Source organism: Zootoca vivipara, chromosome 8 (assembly GCF_965207765.1).
Source record: "Zootoca vivipara chromosome 8, rZooViv2.hap1.1, whole genome shotgun sequence".
In the NCBI taxonomy this organism is placed as follows: Eukaryota; Metazoa; Chordata; class Lepidosauria; order Squamata; family Lacertidae; genus Zootoca; species Zootoca vivipara.
This window is the reverse complement of record NC_142591.1, coordinates 81,116,024-81,136,623: the sequence shown is the minus strand read 5'-3', so window position 1 is coordinate 81,136,623 and position 20,600 is coordinate 81,116,024. Positions and strand designations below refer to the sequence as shown.

General features: G+C 45.0%; 1 protein-coding gene across 1 annotated transcript; it reads right to left on the bottom strand.

The window, feature by feature from the left end:
• Positions 1 to 4,138: 4,138 nt before the first annotated feature.
• Positions 4,139 to 5,128, bottom strand: LOC118090501 (mas-related G protein-coupled receptor member H). Its single transcript, XM_088676001.1, has one exon. The coding sequence runs from the start codon at positions 5,126 to 5,128 to the stop codon at positions 4,139 to 4,141; it is 990 nt and encodes a 329-aa protein (XP_088532127.1).
• Between the last annotated feature and the right edge of the window lie 15,472 nt (positions 5,129 to 20,600).

Genomic DNA, 20,600 nt, shown 5'->3' with positions numbered 1-20,600 from the left:
GTTTTTGATGAATGGGAGGCAAACACGTTGGTGGTGGTGGGGGGTTACCCAAGTAATAGTGGGACCTTTAAGAAGCAATCGTACTTGATTGATAAACAAATGAACAGATTCTCCTGGTGGTGGTGATGACAGAAGGTTTACCTTACTCTCCCCTCCAAAGGCCCCAGCCATTTTCCTAGTGCAAGAAAACTGAGCATTAGCACTTCAGCTCTTGATTTAGCTGTAGTTTAGAGCTGTTGGCATCACACATTCCTGGCTTTCAGCCTGGCCCTAATCCAGACAGCTGTTTACATCTACATACTCAATGTATGTAGCCTCCTACACAACATGCTGGGGAGACTTAGGAGTCCTCTTTGCCTACCAGATTCTCTTCTTCTGTAGTTCTGAGGTTGATGGGGACAATTCTAAGAGCTTGCAAGAAACCCAATTAGCTAATGTGGAGATCTCTGATGATGGAGAAGGGATGTAATTAGCCTTCACTTCACTTCCTTACGACAAAGAGTAAGGAAAGTGCTCTACTGGCATTCTGAGTGTTAACTCAATGAGTGACTTATAAAAAGAAGAGAAATGAACTCTTCAGTGGGATAATTATTGTATTGCAGCTTCACACTAAGGGTTTAGTCACTCACAGAACAGAGAAAGGAATTCAATAATAAAATAGAGTGTATATGTTTATATATGAAGTGGAACCCCATCATTGTGTTTGCTTCTAGGAACATGGATATCTGCTCCCTTCGTATTGCCTTATCCCAATACTTCACTGATCAATCATAGGTGAATTCCCTGCGCTGGACTTGGGTCATGTGACATGACCCAGTCTATTCTGCATACCTGTTAAAATACATCAATTACATTACAGTACTCTCATTGTGTCTGGGTACAATGTTTGTTCTCTCCCTTGGCAGAACCTCAGAAAGTGACCTTATACTGAGTCAGATTATTGGTCTATGAAGGTCAGGACTTGTCTAACAGACTCTCAGTGCTACTCTCTAGCAATTTAAAAAGTGGTCTTTCCAACCCTACCTGGAGTTGCTTGGGAATTAACCTTCGGAAAGTACTGCAGCTCCGGCCTCTCCTGTAAATGTTTCACCCAACCTTCTGACTAACTGCAGATCAGCAGTCTTCAGAGATGGTGAGTGTAAGAAAACAAGGACACAGCATCTTGCACTGGAATGGCAGGTCCTAAGGACTTAAGAGGGGGAAAAATGTGGCCCCACTCATGCCCCATGGAGAAAATGTTAAATCTTACCAGTCTCACTCAAAGATGCAAACCGGTCCCTCCTGTTCGTCGTCTGGACTCAATTTGATTCTCTGCCTCATAGGACAAGAGAATGCTCATTAAATGGATATAAAGATAATTATCAGTTCACCAAGGAGGTGGAGACTATTGTCATTTATGTCCCCAAAGGCTACAGTCATGAAGATCAGATTTGTAATTGGTTCTGGAGGAAGCAGCTCATGTCTCACGTACTTCTTTATCTGTACCAGACAAATGGAATAAATCAAGACCTCCTCCCCACATTTCTAATCAAGGCTGTCTAAAGAAGATAACAACTTCCTGGTATTTCAACAGCTACAACCATTTGGGTGGGAAAAGTGTCTATTGGTGGGGAGACATGATCACCAAGGGCAGTAGGTTATGCAAACTAGGTGGAGGGGGCAAGCATTCAGAGTCATTTTCTGTCACTCGTGGAAAGGAGCAGATCCACCAGATCATCCTTCTCCTCCCCACCATCAATAGCAGGCAATTCCATGGTAACCCCCTGTCTCTCACTCTAACTGTCACAACCACCATGTTTGACTTTTTCTGCCTCTCTCTGACCCTCTCTCCTCTATCTCTCTATGGTAAACCCCTGGGCTGAGCCTCAAAACCAGGTAGGCTCTGCCTCTGAGCTTTCTAATTGGTCATTCTGCATTAACCATTTCTATCCCCCTATACAAACATAATCACAAGGCATGGGCAAGCACCACATCAATGTCACATTTATTTCTTTTCATTTATTTCATAAAATTTATACACTGCTTGATTGTAAAAAAAGAAAAAACACCCCAAAGCAGCTTACAGATGAATAAACAGAAAAATCACAACGATACTTTAAAACATGAAAAGTTAAAATGCTGAAGCAGATCGAATATATGTTAAGCTTTTTACATGATATATTGTTCTTACAGTATTATCATTTGAACTCCAATTAACATTCATATCTATTTAATATCTATATGAAGCCATTGGATGCGGACATTGGGAGTTTTGGAGCAAGGTATCAGCAGTGCAATGATGTTGACACGCAGCTTTCCCTTTCCATAACATAGGAATCAGGAGAGGCTGTGAAAGCTTTGAATTTATGTCTGGATGCAGTAGTGGTCTGGATGAGGGGTGATCAACTGTTTTTGAATTCTAGGAAGATGATACCCAATAGTCGGATATAGTAGGAAACAAAATTCCCAAGAAAGATGTACAGTAACTTTCTTTTTGTATGCCACAACAGCAGCGAGAATTTTGATAGCCAAGAATTGGAATACACATGAAGTACCAACAGTTGAAGATTGGCAGATGAAAATGATGGAATATATGGAACTGGCTGAACTGACCGGGAGAATGACCAGAGGGAAGAGGCGGTGGAGGAAGACTGGAAGAAATTTAAAGACTATTTAAAGAAATATTGCAGTATTTGAGATACATTTGGAAGTAGTATAGGTTGTAGTTTCAGAAATTATGATATAAGGGAAAGATAACTTGATTGGTGATTTTAAGAGAGAAAATTATGGAAAGTAAGATAATAATATAGTATAGAGCTTTAACATAGAAGTTGCTAAAGATGGAATTAAATTGAAGCACGGATGGGAGGGATTCGAGGAAGTCATCTTAAAATGGTTAAGAAGAAAAAAAAGAATTTTAAAGAGATTTTTGTTTTTGTTTTTTGTTTTGTATGTTCACAATGCTGTGTAATGTATTGTGTTGTGTTTATTTGTGTATATTTGATGTTCAAAAACGAATTCTAGGAAGATGGGAGCTCATTGCGGGTGTGTGTGGGGGGGTGCCCTCATGTTTTGTAAGTTGGCAAGTTCCTTGAATGGGGTTGCACTCCCTTTGAAGGAGCGAGGGTGAAGTTTGTGGGTACTTCTAAATACATCTTTGTCACTAGATGCTCAGGTGTCTTCTGTGATTGGTGATTTTAAGAGAGAAAATATAGAAATTATGGAAAGTAAGATAATAATATAGTATAGAGCTTTAACACAGAAGTTGCTAAAGTAAAGATGGAATTAAATCGAAGCACAGATGGGAGGGATTCGAGGAAGTCACCAGAAAATGGTTAAGAAGAAAAAAGAATTTTTAAGAGATTTTTATTTTTATTTTTTGTTTTGTATATTCGCAATGCTGTGTATTGTATTGTGTTGTGTTTATTTGTGTATTGTGTTCACTATGTGATGTTGCAAAATGAATTTTTTTAAAAAAAAAGAATTCTAGGAAGATGGGGGCTCATTGCGGGTGGGGTGTGGGGTGTCATCCATGTTTTGTAAGTTGGCAAGTTCCCTGAGTGGGGTTGCACTCCCTTTGAAGGAGCGAGTGTGAAGTTTGGGGGTACTTCTAAATACATCTTTTTCACTAGATGCTCAGGTGTCTACTGTGACTCTGAGAGCCTTTTGCCAGGTATGGAAATTCCTGGACGGGGATGGCCTGACCACTGCAGTCCTTCAGTCTAGGACAGGCATCCCCAAACTTTGGCCCTCCAGATGTTTTGGACTACAATTCCCATCATCCCTGACCACTGGTCCTCTTAGCTAGGGATCTTGGGAGTTGGAGGCCAAAACATCTGGAGGGCTGCAGTTTGGGGATGCCTGGTCTAGGAGAATTTTACCCTACCCCTGAAATGACATCAAAAAGTAGCCACAGGAAATCACTTTAAAATAAGCAAAGAGCAATAAGAAAGTGAAACAAGCACAAAGTGCTAAAAGCATCACATACCCGCAGTTGAAGAAATGAGATGAGGGTTCATCTCCGCTCCTCCCCAGGCATATACAGTACAATCAAGAGTGAAAAGCAGCAGGTTTACAAAAAAGAGGGCTAAATGGAACATAGATTGTCATAGCAAGAGGTGTCATTGTGGAGCTCTCTGATTACTGTATTTTGAACGTCTCACACCGCGGTTTGGATTGGGACTTCTACCTCCTCTCTGCAGTCTTCCTCCTCTTTGAAAAGCTTCTGGAGTATGACTTTCAGGCTCTCCCTGGATTGACCCCTCTTTCTCCTCCCAACCAGGAAATAAATCAGTGGCTTAATGCTGCTGTTTAGGCAGCAGCATAAAGATCCAATGTGTAGTGCATTACGAAAGGTAAGATGGGAAAAAGAAAATATTAAATAAAGGAAAGTAAATGGAAAAGCAAACAAGAGGGAGAAGAGGAGCACCATCAGGATGGCTATTAAAACACTTCCCTGCTTCCTCTGCTGTGATCTCAAGCAAACTTTGATGAAGAGGACCAGAGTGGAGACAGTCATGAGCGGGAGGCAAAACACAGCACTCACCAGCAACTGGTACCAAGCAAAAGCTTCTCTAAAGAATACAATGTCATTAAGGATGTGCACGAGAGTGAGAAGGAAAGTGAGGCTCCATATGATGGCACACACAATGATGGACAGGTTGGGTGGCCGGCGGCATCGATGCCAAATGGGGAAGACGAAAGAAACACAGCTGTCGAGGCTGATGGCTGTCAGCAGAAATTGGCAGATGAGGTTTGTGGAGAAAAAGCAATAGGCACTTATGATCGCTAAATAGTAAACATGGACATTGACAAGATGCGGATGAAAATTATCAAGGAAGGCAATTATCCTCCAAGGAAATAAGCCTAGGAGGACCCCAAAGTCAGCAACAGCCAAATTCAGGATATAGGTTGAGAAAACAGTCCTTTTCATGCAAAATCCGAGAAACCAGATGACAGTTCCATTCCCTAAAAGTCCAAGGATGCTAAGGAGGAAAAGGCAGACAAGGATAATAATAATCGTTACATCATATGGCCGTGTTTCGTCACCAAAATCAGTATAGTCTGGGAGCTCAGTTGCATTGTGTATTCTATTATATTCCTCCTCAGCACCCAAAGGGATTGGAGAGTGCAGGTCATTATTGTTCATGATGTTCAATCTCTTCTCTTTCAGCTACTTCTTGCAGAGTCACCTACTGGGGAAAAATGAGAAAAAAATGAAGCCTGTTTATGCTATAAAGCTGAAAAATATTGCACTGTTTCCTGCAGCTGGTGATGAATCTCTCATTTTTGTTCTCATTGTCAATTGAATGGGGTAGAGAAGGGGAGAGAACACTGTGGAGCACTGAGATTTCGCTTCAGTGACTTTACTTTCTTAGGGGGCAACTCTTTGGACTAGAAGCTGTCATAAATCAAGCAGGTTTAAATTCAGCTATTTCAGATTCAAACCCTGCCTATCAGCCGTGCTGCTTCTGCTCTGTCTAAGCCTGGTAGAAGGAAAACATGCCTTTTAGGAACATATTCTATGGTAAGTTATCCACTCACATGACTGAGCTGAATGGGCTTGGGATCCAGCTTAAATCCCCCCCGCCGCCCCATCCTTGAGAACAACCCCAGACTATGCCTTTTCTAGGACTTACTGTAGGATTCAGTCCAAGCAGCCTTAGCTCAGCTGGTTGAGTGCCACATGAGGGTGAGAGATCATACAGTGAGATAAAACATTGTATCCCTTCTTTGTCCTCTTTTGGTTCTCACCCAACGTTACAACCCTTGATCTGACCCAGTTTATTCTGCAGCATCTGCTAACACTCAAAGGACTCAATAATTCTGGATCTAATGTTCTTTCCCTCCCTCTGTCCCTCAGAACAAAACAATTGCCCTATACTGCGCCACAGCAGACCTTTTTTCTTTTTTTGGCCCGAATTTTTCTCCAATTATTATTATTATTATTAAAAATCCTGATTGGTTCTCCGCTTGGCCAATCACGAGTGGGCAAGGGAACGGCCCATCAGGACCTAGCACTCCTCCTTTTCGCCATGTGCGTCGCCACCATCCAAGCTCGGGGCTGCTCTGCAAAGTATGGGGGCTTGCATCGCAGCGCCTGGCGGAGCGGGGCCACTTGATGCTGCCGCTTCCTCCTCCGCCCATGTTGCTCCCAGGTGGCGGTTTCACTTGGCAGTGTATCTCAGGCGAAAGTGCTGCCCCTCTTGAGTCCCTCTGCCACCTGCAAGCCGCCCTCTCACTCCTGTTTGCACGCGCCAGCCGGAGAGGCAGGGCAGCTCAGTGGACTGGCAGAACTGACATGCGAGGTCAGGGAGGCTTTTTTTTGGAGGGGGGGCTCTTTGGGCTCTGGGGTGGGTCACTTCAGGGTGCTCCCCATTATGCACGATTTTGCGTGTGTGCGTGCAGGGGCTCGTAACAGAACCCCTGTGTAAATTGGGGACTCATCTCAGATGAGTCATGTGTACTACAATGGGGCTCACTCCTGAGTAAATCTGCGGCACAATTAGTCATTTAGATTGTTGTTGTTTTTTACTTGATGGGGGGCAACTGCTCCATGCACTCCCCTGGCTACACCCATGATTACACATGAATAAAAAACTTCCTTCTAGCACCTCAAAATTTGTGGTTCCTATTTTTTTTTTTCCAAAGTACCATCAAGTCCCACATTCGGTACTTCCTTCACATCCACGAAGGATAGTGATTCTGTTTTATTTCTTCCCCCTGAGGAGTCAAAAGATAGGAGACGAGACTCCATCAAGCACGTATCAGTTTTCTTCTGGTGGTTCCAGAAAGCTTCACTTCCGTAACGACAATCATTCGTCTTACCTGCAGGAGAAAAGGCAGCGAAGATCCTCTAGCCCTGGTTGAACTGCGTTACTTCCAGCACTGAGAGATACACTTGCAGCCAGATCAGAAACTTGTTATCCAAAAGGAGCCTTGGGGAGAAAATTAAAGGAAAGCCAAACCCAGCAGGGTATTTGAGGACGGGGAAAAAACTTTCAAGAGCTATGAAGACCCTCTCTTGAAAAACCGATACCTACCGAGTTAGGAAATGAAAGACGGAGACAAATGAAATAGTTAAAACTCCACGTTTGTAACAGCAGCAACCGGGACAGAGCGATGCAACCCCGTTGCTCTCAGAGTGAGGCTAATTTTGGAAGGAAGACACTAAGTTTGGAAGGCAAATGGGAAGGGAAGTAAGGAGGCGGTGCCTCTGGGAAGGGTCTGCAGCGGGAATGAAGGGTGTGCGTAAAATGATATAGAGTGGAAGCTGGAAGGGAATTTGTGGGTAAGGAAGAAATCCTGAAGAGAGGAGGGCGCTTGGAGGGACCTCGGAGATTGTCCCAAATTCTAGACAACCCTAAGAAGCGAGTCTATTGAGCGCAGACTTCCTATGCAGTGAACGAGTTATAGGGTTGCACGGAGAGAGATCCCAGGACAGGTTGAATATCAGAAAGGAGAGTGGTGAGGATTTGTCACAGGAAATCGAACAGTGAAGGAACTAGCGGGTGAGGAAGAAAGAGAAAAGGAGAGAGGGTTTTTTTTAAAAAAAAAATATTGCAATTTATTGTGGAAATAGCAAGCTTCTATTCAGTCCCCAGCCAAGCAGTTCAGGGACATTGTTTGTAACATTTTGGTCACGAAGAGTCTAGCTTCTAAACGTGAAGGATTTAGCTTTGTTACCTTTGCACTGAGCACCTTCTTGGTTGGAGGAAGCAAAGGACGAACCAGGTCTCGGTTTGCATGGAGAAGGTCCCAGGTGTCATTCTTGGCATCTGAAGGTAGGGCTGGGAAAGTCCCTGCCTGAAACGCTGGACAGGTGCTGCCAGCCAGTGCCAACCAGCATCTCCTACCTGGCATTCTCCAGATGATTTGGACTACAATTCTCATCATCCCTGACCTTTAGTCATGCTGGCTATGGAGAGTGAGAGTTGGAGTTTGCAGGGCATCAGCTAGGGAAAATGTGTGCTAGGCATGGGGATCCTCCAGACAGCAGGCCAAGCAAGACTTAATTTTGCTGGTAAGGCTGTTTCTCCCAAACCTCATCTGCCTGTCGCTGTGGGCATGTAAGGAATACCTGACTGTTGTTGTTGTTGTTGTTGTTGTTTAGTCGTTTAGTCGTGTCCGACTCTTCGTGACCCCATGGACCATAGCACGCCAGGCACTCCTGTCTTGCACTGCCCCCCGCAGTTTGGTCAAACTCATGTTCGTAGCTTCGAGAACACTGTCCAACCATCTTGTCCTCTGTCGTCCCCTTCTCCTAGTGCCCTCAATCTTTCCCAACATCAGGGTCTTTTCCAATGATTCTTCTCTTCTCATGAGGTGGCCAAAGTATTGGAGCCTCAGCTTCACGATCTGTCCTTCCAGGGAGCACTCAGGGCTGATTTCCTTAAGAATTGATAGGTTTGATCTTCTAACAGTCCATGGGACTCTCAAGAGTCTCCTCCAGCACCATAATTCAAAAGCATCAATTCTTCGGCGATCTGCCTTCTTTATGGTCCAGCTCTCACTTCCATACATCACTACTGGGAAAACCATAGCTTTAACTATACGGACCTTTGTCGGCAAGGTGATGTCTCTGCTTTTTAAGATGCTGTCTAGGTTTGTCATTGCTTTTCTCCCAAGAAGCAGGCGTCTTTTAATTTCGTGACTGCTGTCACCATCTGCAGTGATCAAGGAGCCCAAGAAAGTAAAATCTCTCACTGCCTCCATTTCTTCCCCTTCTATTTGCCAGGAGGTGATGGGACCAGTGGCCATGATCTTGGTTTTTTTGATGTTGAGCTTCAGACCATATTTTGCGCTCTCCTCTTTCACCCTCATTAAAAGGTTCTTTAATTCCTCCTCACTTTCTGCCATCAAGGTTGTGTCATCTGCATATCTGAGGTTGTTGATATTTCTTCCGGCAATCTTAATTCCTGCTTGGGATTCATCTAGTCCAGCCTTTCGCATGATGAATTCTGCATATAAGTTAAATAAGCAGGGAGACAATATACAACCTTGTCGTACTCCTTTCCCAATTTTGAACCAATCAGTTGTTCCATATCCAGTTCTAACTGTAGCTTCTTGTCCCACATAGAGATTTCTCAGGAGACAGATGAGGTGATCAGGCACTCCCATTTCTTTAAGAACTTGCCATAGTTTGCTGTGGTCGACACAGTCAAATGTAAGTCACATGTAAGGAATACCTGACTAGAAAGGAACTATCAGGAGCTAGGTTTGGCATGTGGAGCTCACTTACAGGCAGACAGCCCCTTTAAAGTTGTCTCTTTGGTGTTGTTGTTTTGGTTTTTTTATTTAATAATTTTCTTAATTTAATTTTTTAAAAAAGAAAACAACAATTAAAACAGTTCAATACATATTCAAACATAGAAAACATAAATCCTTTTACAATTTCAATACCTTCCTTTCCCTCCCCCCTCCCCATGCTTCCCTTCACCCGTGTATGATCTTATTTGCCTATTATTCTTTTTGTTATCGTTGCAGTGCCCACTATCTTATTGATCATGTCATTAATAAAAAATTTTTTTCACTTTGCTGGAAGGATTTGACTGCAAACCCTACCTAGAAATGGATGTTTCCCCCCCTCATTTGCACACTTGCCAACCTGTCTGCAAAGTCATAGAATCATACAATTTTAGAGCTGGAAAGCTCCATCTAGTCCAACCCTCTGCAATGCTAGAATCTTTTGCCCAGCGTGGGGCTCAAATCCACAACCCTGAGATCGAGTTTCAGGCTCTGCTGATTGAGCTCAGTCTAAAAGGAAGGGGGAAGAAAGCCTGTTTGCAGTGCAGTTTGCATCCAAATCAGTATAATTGTATATGATATAAAGGAGATTCCTGTATCCTAATTTACTAGCTACTTGCAGGAAACAAGATTACTGTTTCAGAAGCTGCAAGTGGCTGCCCCAGAGAAAGTGGAGGCTGTTCTATTAGGGCAAATGTGGCAATACCCCACCAACCTCTTTCTGTCTGCCTTTCAACTTCTTTCTCCTTAGTTGACCCTTGTAGAACTCAACAGGGAGGAAGATAGAACAGAAAACCAAAATTTGTTGACTCAGCCTGTGATTGGTTCTGGCTCCATGAATTATTGGGCTTGCTGCCATCCGCCTCAATGGTTCTAATGGGTATCAGCCACCCCTGCCCAGAGGTATCCTCTTCTCACTGCATGGATACCCACCTGGTAACAGAGATGAGAGTCCCATGGACTGCAAGAAGATCAAACCTATCCATTCTGAAGGAAATCAGCCCTGAGTGCTCACTGGAAGGACAGATCCTGAAGCTGCGGCTCCAGTACTTTGGCCACCTCATGAGAAGAGAAGACTCCCTGGAAAAGACCCTGATGTTGGGAAAGATTGAGGGCACTAGGAGAAGGGGGTGACAGAGGACGAGATGGTTGGACAGTATTCTCGAAGCTACTAACATGAGTCTGACCAAACTGCGGGAGGCAGTGGAAGACAAGAGTGCCTGGTGTGGTCTGGTCCATGGGGTCACCAAGAGTCAGACACAACAAAATGACTAAACAACAACTACAACAGAGATGATATTGTGGATCTTCTTGCCCTATCTGAATATTGGTTGGCTGGTTGTATTTATATCCCATCCTTTTGTTCTTTCTTTTTATACCGCCCTCTCAATGTAAAATGTAACCTTCTCAATGTAAAACAAACCCACCCACCCAAAAAATCCAACTACAGTCACTAGCAAAAACCAAGTGTAAACATTGTAAATCCAGGTATAGAAAACATAAATACAAATAAAGTGATAAGAGATCACTTTTCAGTAAATTCCATTTTTTCACCAAGTGTGTGTAATATTAGGGGTGTGTGATGTGATGACCTTGTATAGTAAGTGTTCAATGGATTGAAACCGGCTGCAAGAACATTTCCCATCTTTTCCTAAGTATTATTTGAAAGTTTGATCTCAGAGAGATCAGAAGAATTAAAGCAATAGGCAAATGTTTCCATCACATTATTTTTCAAAAAAAATAAAATCAGTTATAAATATGTCCCATGTTGCTTCCAGTGATACAACAATAAAAGCAACCACATTGCAAAACTTAAATACAATGAGCACAGAGGAGTAAAATAATCACATCTACAAATTTTCTGGGCAAAAATAAAATAAAATGCTCTTTGCTCGGTTCTGAGATGAGCCACTTTCTGAACCTCTCTGGGGAGCACTTTCAATACATTGGGTGCCACTACTAAGAAGATCCTCCCTTCCCCCAGGTATCACCATTAATGGTAGGGCAGGTGGCTGACATGGAAGTACTTGTGCTCATAATAATAATAATAATAATAATAATAATAATAATAATAATAATTTATTATTTATACCCCGCCCATCTGGCCGGGTTCCCCCAGCCACTCTGGGCGGCTTCCAACACAACAGAAATTCTAAAATACAGAGATCCATTAAACATTAAAATACAGAAATCCATCAAACATTAAAAGCTTCCCTAAACAGGGCTGCCTTGAGATGCCTTCTAAAGGTCTGGTAATTGTTGTTCTCTTTGACCTCTAGTGGGAGGGCATTCCACAGGGTGGGTGCCACTACCGAGAAGGCCCTCTGCCTGGTTCCCTGTAACTTGGCTTCTCGTAATGAGGGAACCGCCAGAAGGCCCTCGGAGCTGGACCTCAGTGTCCGGGCAGAACGATGAGGGTGGAGACGCTCCTTCAGGTATACCGGACTGAGGCCGTTTAGGGCTTTAAAGGTCAACACCAACACTTTGAATTGTGCTCGGAAACGTACTGGGAGCCAATGTAGGTCTTTCAGGACCGGTGTTATGTGGTCTCGGCGGCCGCTCCCAGTCACCAGTCTAGCTGCCGCATTCTGGATTAGTTGTAGTTTCCGGGTCACCTTCAAAGGTAGCCCCACGTAGAGCGCATTGCAGTAGTCCAAGCGAGAGATAACTAGAGCATGCACCACTCTGGAGAGACAGTCAGTGGGCAGTGGGCAAGCCTATATCCGGTTTCAAAAGGTAAGCACCAACACTTTGGATTGTGCTAAGAAATGGCTCAAGGATCAGTGAATCTGTTTATACCAGGCATCCCCAAACTTTGGCCCTCCAGATGTTTTGGACTAAAATTCCCATCACCGCTGACCACTGGTCCTGTTACCTAGGGATCATGGGAGATGTAAGCCAAAACATCTGGAGGGCTGCAGTTTGGGGATGCCTGGTTTATACCATGGTGAGATAGATTCACAATGTGGCTAGTAGCTGTATTTTAAGATGACAAGTCTTCTAAGATAGCCCTACATTAAATGCATAACAGCAATCTAACTACAACATAAATCATAATGGCTAGGCTACTTGTGCCCAAGAGTGGTCCATACCTGGAATCCCAGCTGAACTGGTGGAAGGTCCATCATGCCACTGTAATCACCTGACCCTCCATCAACTATCTAGGAGGACCCCCAGAGTCCATCAACAATCCTGACTCCAACCTTGATCTTAAAGAGGAGCGTAACTCAATCCGGAACAGGCTGATCACCACCTTTCCCAGCAGATGTCTCACCTATCAACCAGGTGAGAAGGAACTGAGAGAGATGGAATTCATTGGTGTTGGTTTGAATAAAAGGAAATTAGAAAGAGGAGGAGGAAGAGACCAGCAGGTGGATGAAAAGATAAGGGAAGCTGAAGGAATAAAAGGCACAAGTTTCTCTATTAGATGAGGTGAAGGAGAAAAAGAGACCGAGAGCTCCCAGGCCAATTTTAGCCCCACTTGGCCAAGTACTTTGGTCTTTTTATAGCTGCTTCTGAAATAACATACTGTGCAAGGGAGAAGGGAGGGGAGAAAGAAGACCCTAGATCGTGTCTGCTGCCCACTAGGTGGAAGTGGAATCAATGCTATACAGTATTATGGAGGGTCCAGTAGATGGCAGCATTTGCCTGTTGAAAGGGTCCTTGTCACCCACTCCCCCCCCCCCCAATTTTGACTAGCTCCTAAGCAGATGCAGGTCACTGAACTTCCCAAGATTTAAGATTATATGGAACATGATTTTTGAACTTTGAGACAATGCCTTTCCCATAGGACTATTGGTTCTCTACCCATCCTTCATGATTGGGTTGCATTTCCTCCCTATGACATTACTTTTAGCACTTAATTGGCACCTTCTACACAATTTAAGCTGCATTACCCACTTAGGCTGGAATAAACCCCATTGAACTTAGTCTGTCAATGGCCAGGTATCTGAAGCCAGCTCCCAATAGAGCACATCGTTAGGGATCTTGTAAAATATTTTTTGGGGTGTGTGTGTATGTGTGTCAAGTGAATGCCTAATAGCTAAAGTCTTGATTCCCCTAATGCTTTTGAGTAAAGAAGATGCTGTGGAAAAGTCCTTTTTATTTTCACAAGGAAACCAGCAGCCCAGAGCAAAAGATCAGAGTGAAAGGAAAAGTAACTGAATTAAAACTTGGCGATGGGGAGGGGGAAAGGCAGGCAAGTCGCTGGGATTCTACAGCAGACCCCACAAGGCCAATCACATGGTCACTCACCTTGTCATGGACATTGGGGGAGAAAGCACGTGAGTGCCACTATGGTCTGAACCACTGAGCCTCTTGGGTCTGCCAATTGGAAGGTCAGCAGTTCGAATCCCCACGACGGGGTGAGCTCCCGTTGCTCTGTCCCAGCTCCAGCCTATCTAGCAGTTCGAAAGCACATTAGCACAAGTAGATAAATAGATAGCACTGCAGCAGGAAGGTAAACAGCATTTCCATGCACTCTGGCTTCCACCACAGTGTTCCATTGTGCCAGAAGCGATTTAGTCATGCTGTGGACAAACGCCGGCTTCTTTGGCCTGAAAGCGAGATGAGCAGCACAATTCCATAGTTGCCTTTGACTGGACTTAACCGTCCCGGGGTCCTTTACCTAATTTTTTAACCTTTAGACATTGGGAATCACCTGTAGGTCTGCCATCCTCCCTCTGTATCCCACCAAATCTTACATCTAGGGTTCTTATTAGGCCATAGGTTGTGGCCTTGGTGCTGAATGGATAGTACCCCATATGGTGGCCGTCTCTGGCCTCTTGCCGAGGGGCAGGAAGACGTTGCCAACAGCATGGAGCAGCCTCCTCCCTTGTTAGGGATCGGGGAGCCCAGTCTCCACACCACACCTGACAGAGGGACAGATCCACATTCAGGTTAAGGGGGCTACATACTGCTGTTGGCACCCCAGGGGGATTTCCTTCCCAAGTCTTGTCACCATTTAATCATGAATATGTCAAGTGGTCAGCATTATATTTGAGCAGCAGCTCATTCAGCCTTGGCAGCAGGAGATAATTTTAATGTTTTCTCTGATTATGTCTCTTACTTGCCGATTCTCAGATAATTATTTGTTGTTGTTGTTTAGTCGTTTAGTCGTGTCCGACTCTTCGTGACCCCATGGACCATAGCACGCCAGGCACTCCTGTCTTCCGCTGCCTCCCGCAGTTTGGTCAAGCTAATGTTCGTAGCTCCGAGAACACTGTCCAACCATCTCGTCCTCTGTCATCCCCTTCTCCTGTGCCCTCAATCTTTCCCAACATCAGGGTCTTTTCCAGGGAGTCTTCTCTTCCCATGAGGTGGCCAAAGTATTGGAGCCTCAGCTTCAGGAGTTATTTACTGGAGTTATTATTTGAGAGCATTCACACCATGGGGATTTTCCCGATGGAAGCCCCCTCTGATTTCTAGTGCTCCACCCCAGGCTTTGTTAAATCCCTATATTGAAGGAGATTATGTTCCCTTCAGATCTTGAACCTACCACCTTTTCTTCTCTCTGTATCATTTAATACTGATCATAGGCTGCATGTACCCCACACATTTAAAGCACATAATTTCTCTCAAAGAATCCTCCAAACTGTAGTTGTTTGAGGGTGCTGGGAACTGTGGCTCTGTGAGGGATAACTTACAGTTTCCTGAATTGTTTGGGAGAAGGCATGTGCTTGAAATGTGCATTAAATGTATGGTGGGTAGGCATCCCTAGTGGTGAGCCATTTGGACTTGAAAGCCTTTTGCACAGATGCACATAACTGATAAATATTACATATATACAGTGGAGAGAGAGAGAGAGAGAGAGAGAGAGAGAGAGAGAGAGAGAGAGAGAGAGCATGGCCAATGGCCAGGGATGATGGGAATTGTATCTTAAGGACTGTCACAGGGAAGATAGAGCAAGCTTGCCCACTCCTGCTCCAGAGCATAGGACTTGAACCAATGGTTTCAAGTTACAAGAAGGGAAATTCCAGCTAAGCATCAGGAATAACTTTCTGATGTTAAGAACTGTTTGACAGTGGGACAGACTCCCCTGGGAGGTTCAATGGGTGTTTTAAAGGAGAGGTGTGTGTGTGTGTGGGGGGTATCTCTCATGGATGCTTTAAGCTGAGATGCCTGCATTGTAGGGGGTTGGACTAGATGACTCTAAAAAGGTAAAGGTAAAAGACCCCTGACAGTTAAGTCCAGCCGCGAACGGCTCTGGGATTGTGGCTCTCATCTTGCTTTACTGGCTGAGGGAGCCGATGTTTGTCTGCAGACAGTTTTTCCGGGTCATGTGGCCAGCATGACTAAGCCACTTCTGGCGAAACCAAAGCGGCGTATGGAAACACCATTTACCTTCCCGCCAGAGCGGTACCTATTTATCTACATGCACTTTTTGGTGTGCTTTCGAACTGCTAGGTTGGCAGGAGCTGGGACCGAGCAGCACGAGCACATCCCATCACGGGGATTCAAACTGCCAACCTTCTGATCGGCAAGCCCTAGGCTCAGTGGTTTAGACCACAGCACCACCCGCGTCCCTTAGATCAGTGTTTCTCAACCAGTGTGCCTCCAGATGTTTTGGAACTACAACTCCCATCATTCCTGACCACTGGTCTTGCTAGCTAGGGATGATGGGAGTTGTAGTCCCAAAACATCTGGAGGCACACTGGTTGAGAAACACTGCCTTAGATAACTCTAGGGAGGTCTATTAGTCTATGATTCTATGGAGGGTCAAAGGTTCCCCACTCCTGTATGAAGGGGTGTATTTAACTAAAATTTCAATCAGAGTAGCTCTACTGAAATTAATAGACCCAAGTCAGTTGTGACCATTAATTCCAATAGGTCTACTCTGAGTAAAGGTTAATTGACTACAGCGCCAAGTGACCACACACACCAATCTGGATGGCAGAATCTTGATTGAAAGAAGCGTGTTGAGAATGAATGATTTTGTATCAATTAAAAAATGCATTCTTGTGTGTGCTATAAACAGGTAAGCCAAACTTGCATCAGGGGGAAAACTATTCAGAATCTTCCTCCTGGAAGGCAAAAGATATTATATAGGGCCATAAAGTATCTTTAATCCTGGCTTTCTGCTTGCAAAACTAGGGGGCACCAGCTGATATCTCTCTGCACCTCACAACAGATGCCTCTGATCAAAGCTGCCCCAAAAATAAGAACCTGGGAATTTTCTACATGGGTGGAGTGGCGGCTCCAGCCTTCAAGCCACAGCTGAGCTACCTCCCAAAATATTCCTGCCACGGGCCTTTTAATTTAGACCACAAGCTAGAAAGCAATTTGGTAAGAATCTTCTCATCTCAAAATAACATCCCCCCATCTCCAAATCTGATAAGATGCATAGCCTGCCTCGCTATTGTTTTTCCTCTCTTCAGCTTAAACCTCAGCTCAAAATACCTGAATCCGTATTTTCAAAGGGGGAGGAGTTTTTTTTTTTATACAGAACTAGGGTCATATTTCTATCCACCCAACACCCTTCCTTCTCCCCTGCACAGTAAGTTATTTCAGAAGCAGCTATAAAAAGACCAAAATACTTGGCCAAGTGGGGCTAAATTTGGACTGGGAGCCTCAGTCTCGGTTTTTCTCATTCACCTCATCTAATAGAGAAACTTGTGCCTTTTACTCCTTCATCTTCCCTTTTCTTTTCATCCGCCTGCTGGTCTCTTCCTCCTCCTCTTCCTAATTTCCTTTGATTCAAACCAACACCAATGAATTCCATCTTTCTCTGCTCCTTCTCACCTGGTTGATAGGTGAGACATCTGCTGGGAAAGGTGGTGATCAACCTGTTATGGATTGAGTTACGCTCCTCTATAAGATCAAGGTTGGACTCAGGATTGTTGATGGACTCTGGGGGTCCTCCTAGATAGTTGATGGAGGGTCAGGTGATTACAGTGGCATGATGGACCTTCCACCAGTTCAGCTGGGATTCCAGGTGTGGACCCCTCTTGGGCACAAGTAGCCTAGCCATTATTATCTATGCAGTAGTTACAGGTAGGTAGCCGTGTTGGTCTGAGTGGAAGCAAAATAAAAAAAAAAATCATTCAGTAGACCAACTAAGTTTATATTTTGGTATGAGCTTTCGTGTGCATGCACGAAATGTGGTGTATTTGAAGAAGTGTGCATGCACACAAAAGCTCATACCAAAATATAAACTTAGTTGGTCTTTAAGGTGCTACTGAAGGAATTTTTTTATCTATGCAGTAGTTAGACTACTGTTATGCCAGGCATGGCCAAACTTGGCCCTCCAGCTGTTTTGGGACTACAATTCCCATCATCCCTGACCACTGATCCTGTTAGCTAGGGATGATGGGAGTTGTAGTCCCCAAACAGCTGGAGGGCCAAGTTTGGCCATGCCTGTGTTATGCATTTGTAATATTGGGCTCCCCCAATATTTCATGAGAAGAGAAGAATCCTTGGAAAAGACCCTGATGTTGGGAAAGATTGAGGGCACTAGGAGAAGGGGACGACAGAGGACAAGATGGTTGGACAGTGTTCTCGAAGCTACGAACATGAGTTTGACCAAACTGCGGGAGGCAGTGGAAGACAGGAGTGCCTGGCGTGCTCTGGTCCATGGGGTCACGAAGAGTCGGACACGACTAAACGACTAAACAACAACAACAATATTGGGCTATCTGAGAAGACCGGCCATTTTAAAATACAGCTACTAGCCACTGCTTTGTGCTACCAGGGGCGGAGAGCAGGCAGGGGCACGGCTGGCACCCCCGGGGCATGGCGCACATCCCCGGGGCATGGCACGCTGGCCGTGAGGGCAGGGCATGGCACAAATTCTGGGGGCATGGAGCACTGCCTGTGGGGGCGTGGGTGCATGGCACATGTTGCGGGGTGCCCTGCAATGGCACCCTACCAGAATAGTGGTACCAGGAGTGGTCCACTCCTTCTGCACTCCCATTCTTCCACCAGTGTTTGTGGGACCAGTCATTGTGAACCTGTCTCACCATATTATAAACAGATTTACTGGTCCTTGAGCCATTTCATCTCAGAACCGAGCAAAGAGCTTTTTTTTTTCTTCCATGCTGAAAATTTCTAGATGTGATTGTTTTATCCCTCTGTGCTCATTGTAGAAATTTTGCAATGTGGTTGCTTTTACTGTTGTAATGCTGGAAGCAACAACAACAACAACAACAACAATAATAATAATAATAATAATAATAATAATTTATTTGTACCCTGCCCATCTGGCTGGTTTCTGCATCCACTCTGGGTGGGTTCCAACAGAGACTAAAAATACATTATAACATCAGTCATTAAAAACATAATATCCCTAAACATGGGACATTCTATCTATCTATCTATCTATCTATCTATCTATCTAAATGTGATGGAAACATTTAACTTTTGCTTTTTCTGCTGTTTCTCTTTTATTTAATGCAGTACTCAGATAAAACGTTAAAATAATACTTACGACTAATTTGGGAGTGTTCTTACAACTTTAAAGGGGCTTGCTGTCTGTAAGTGAGCTCCACATGCCAAACCTAGCTCCTGATATTTCCTTTGTGTGGCAATGCCCCTCCCTCCACGTGAAATAAGATACGAGACACAATGAATAAGTTTAAGTGGGCGAAAAGGCCACAACTTTATTGGTTACGAATGATGAGCGGTATTGGCTTAGGCATTGGAACCTAACCAGCTATATCCGACTGCAACCCGTGTGTTACAGTCTGGGAGAAATTAACCACCAGCAAGGAGCCCAGTGATGTACATCTACTGGGACACCTCCTGTGGCCACCGTTGGGGGGTGCCTTAAGGCCCTGACCTCCGCAGGCCCAGGACAAAGGTACCACCCCCGGAACCCCTTTAACAGAGTTACTTCTCCAATTTCTGGGCAGAGGATGACGCAATCTGCCCCCCTTCTTCTTTTATGCAAATTTCCAATGCCTAACCGCCAAACCAAGTTGTGACGAATTGCTATGAGGTAGGCGAAAAAACCAGCTTGGCTAGCCCAAGTGGAAAAAGTCCTACCAGGCCCCTCGGCCAACCAAGGCGATCAACCAAAGTCCATAGAAGCGTCGGCCTAACCTGCCTAGCCTAAAGGGTGGGTGGGCGGGTGATCCGTTCGGGTTGGGAGCCAGAGCAGGAAAGGCTGAGTTCCCGCCTCCGATCGGTTTAAAGGTCGCGAAGCCCCACCTCCCGGCTGACCCTATTGGCCAGCCCGGGTATGACGGAGGCGGGAACTCCCACCTCGTGAGGGGGCTGAGCTCTCAGCCCCCATCGTGAGAGTTCGCTCGAGGCTAGCCCACAACACCACCTCCGTGGGGAAGCGGAAGTGGTTTTCTAGTCATGTATTCTTTACATGCCCCACAGCTGACCACATATGATATCGTGTGTGACAGGCAGATGAGGTTTGGGAGAAACAGCCTTACCAGCAAAATTAGGTCTTGCTTGGCCTGTTGGCTGGAGGCTCTCCATTCCTAGCACACCTTTTCCCTAGCTGATGCCCTGCAAATTCCAACTCCCACTATCCAAAGCCAGCATGACCAATGGTCAGGGATGATGAGAATTGTAGTCCAAATCATTTGGAGAATGCCAGGTGGGAGATGCTGGTCTGCATCGTCTGTCAGCACCTGTCCACAGTTGCAGGCAGGGCTTTCCCAGCCCTACCTGCAGATGCCAAGAATGACACCTGGGACCTTCTCCATGCAAACCGAGAGCCTGGTTCCTCCTTTGTTTCCTCTAACTAAGAAGGCACCCACCCAGTGGAGAAGGTAACAAACCTAAATCCCTCTACCTCTTGGACTCTTGGCAGCCAAAACGTTACAGTCGAGGGTCTTGTCCCAGAACTGCTTGGCTTGGGACCCTGCATAGAAGTTGACAATGATTTTTTTTATTAAAAAAAAAAATCGAAAAACAACAAAACATAACAACAGAACAAAACACCAAAACTCTCTCCTTTAATCTTTCTTCCTCAGCTGCTAGTTCCCTTCCTGCTCCATTTCAAGAGACAAATCTTCACCGCTTCCCTTTCTGTTCCGCATTCTACCTGTCCTGCGATCTCTTTCAGGGCAAACCTAGGACTTGCTAAATGCAAATGAAGTCTGCATTCATTATGCTCGCTCCATAGAAAGGGGCGTTTAGGGTTGCCTAGGATTTGAGAAAATCCCTGATGTCCCTTAAGGCTCCTTCTTCTCTTAAGGCTTCCTTCTTCACCCGCAAGGTCCCTTCCAGCTTCCACTCTGCATCGGTTCGCACACACACACTTCATTCCCGCTACAGACCCCTCCCCAAAACACCACCTCCTCACTTCCCTGGCCCCTTGCCTTCCCATCCTTCCAAACTTAGCCTCACTCTGAGCAACAAGGGCGCAGCGCTCTGTCCCGGGTGCTGCTGCTGCTACTGTGGAATTTCTTGAGTTTTTA

Excerpts from the sequence above, each read along its gene's own strand:
- LOC118090501 (XM_088676001.1), bottom strand. The coding sequence starts at position 5,128 with ATGAACAATAATGACCTGCACTCTCCAATCCCTTTGGGTGCTGAGGAG.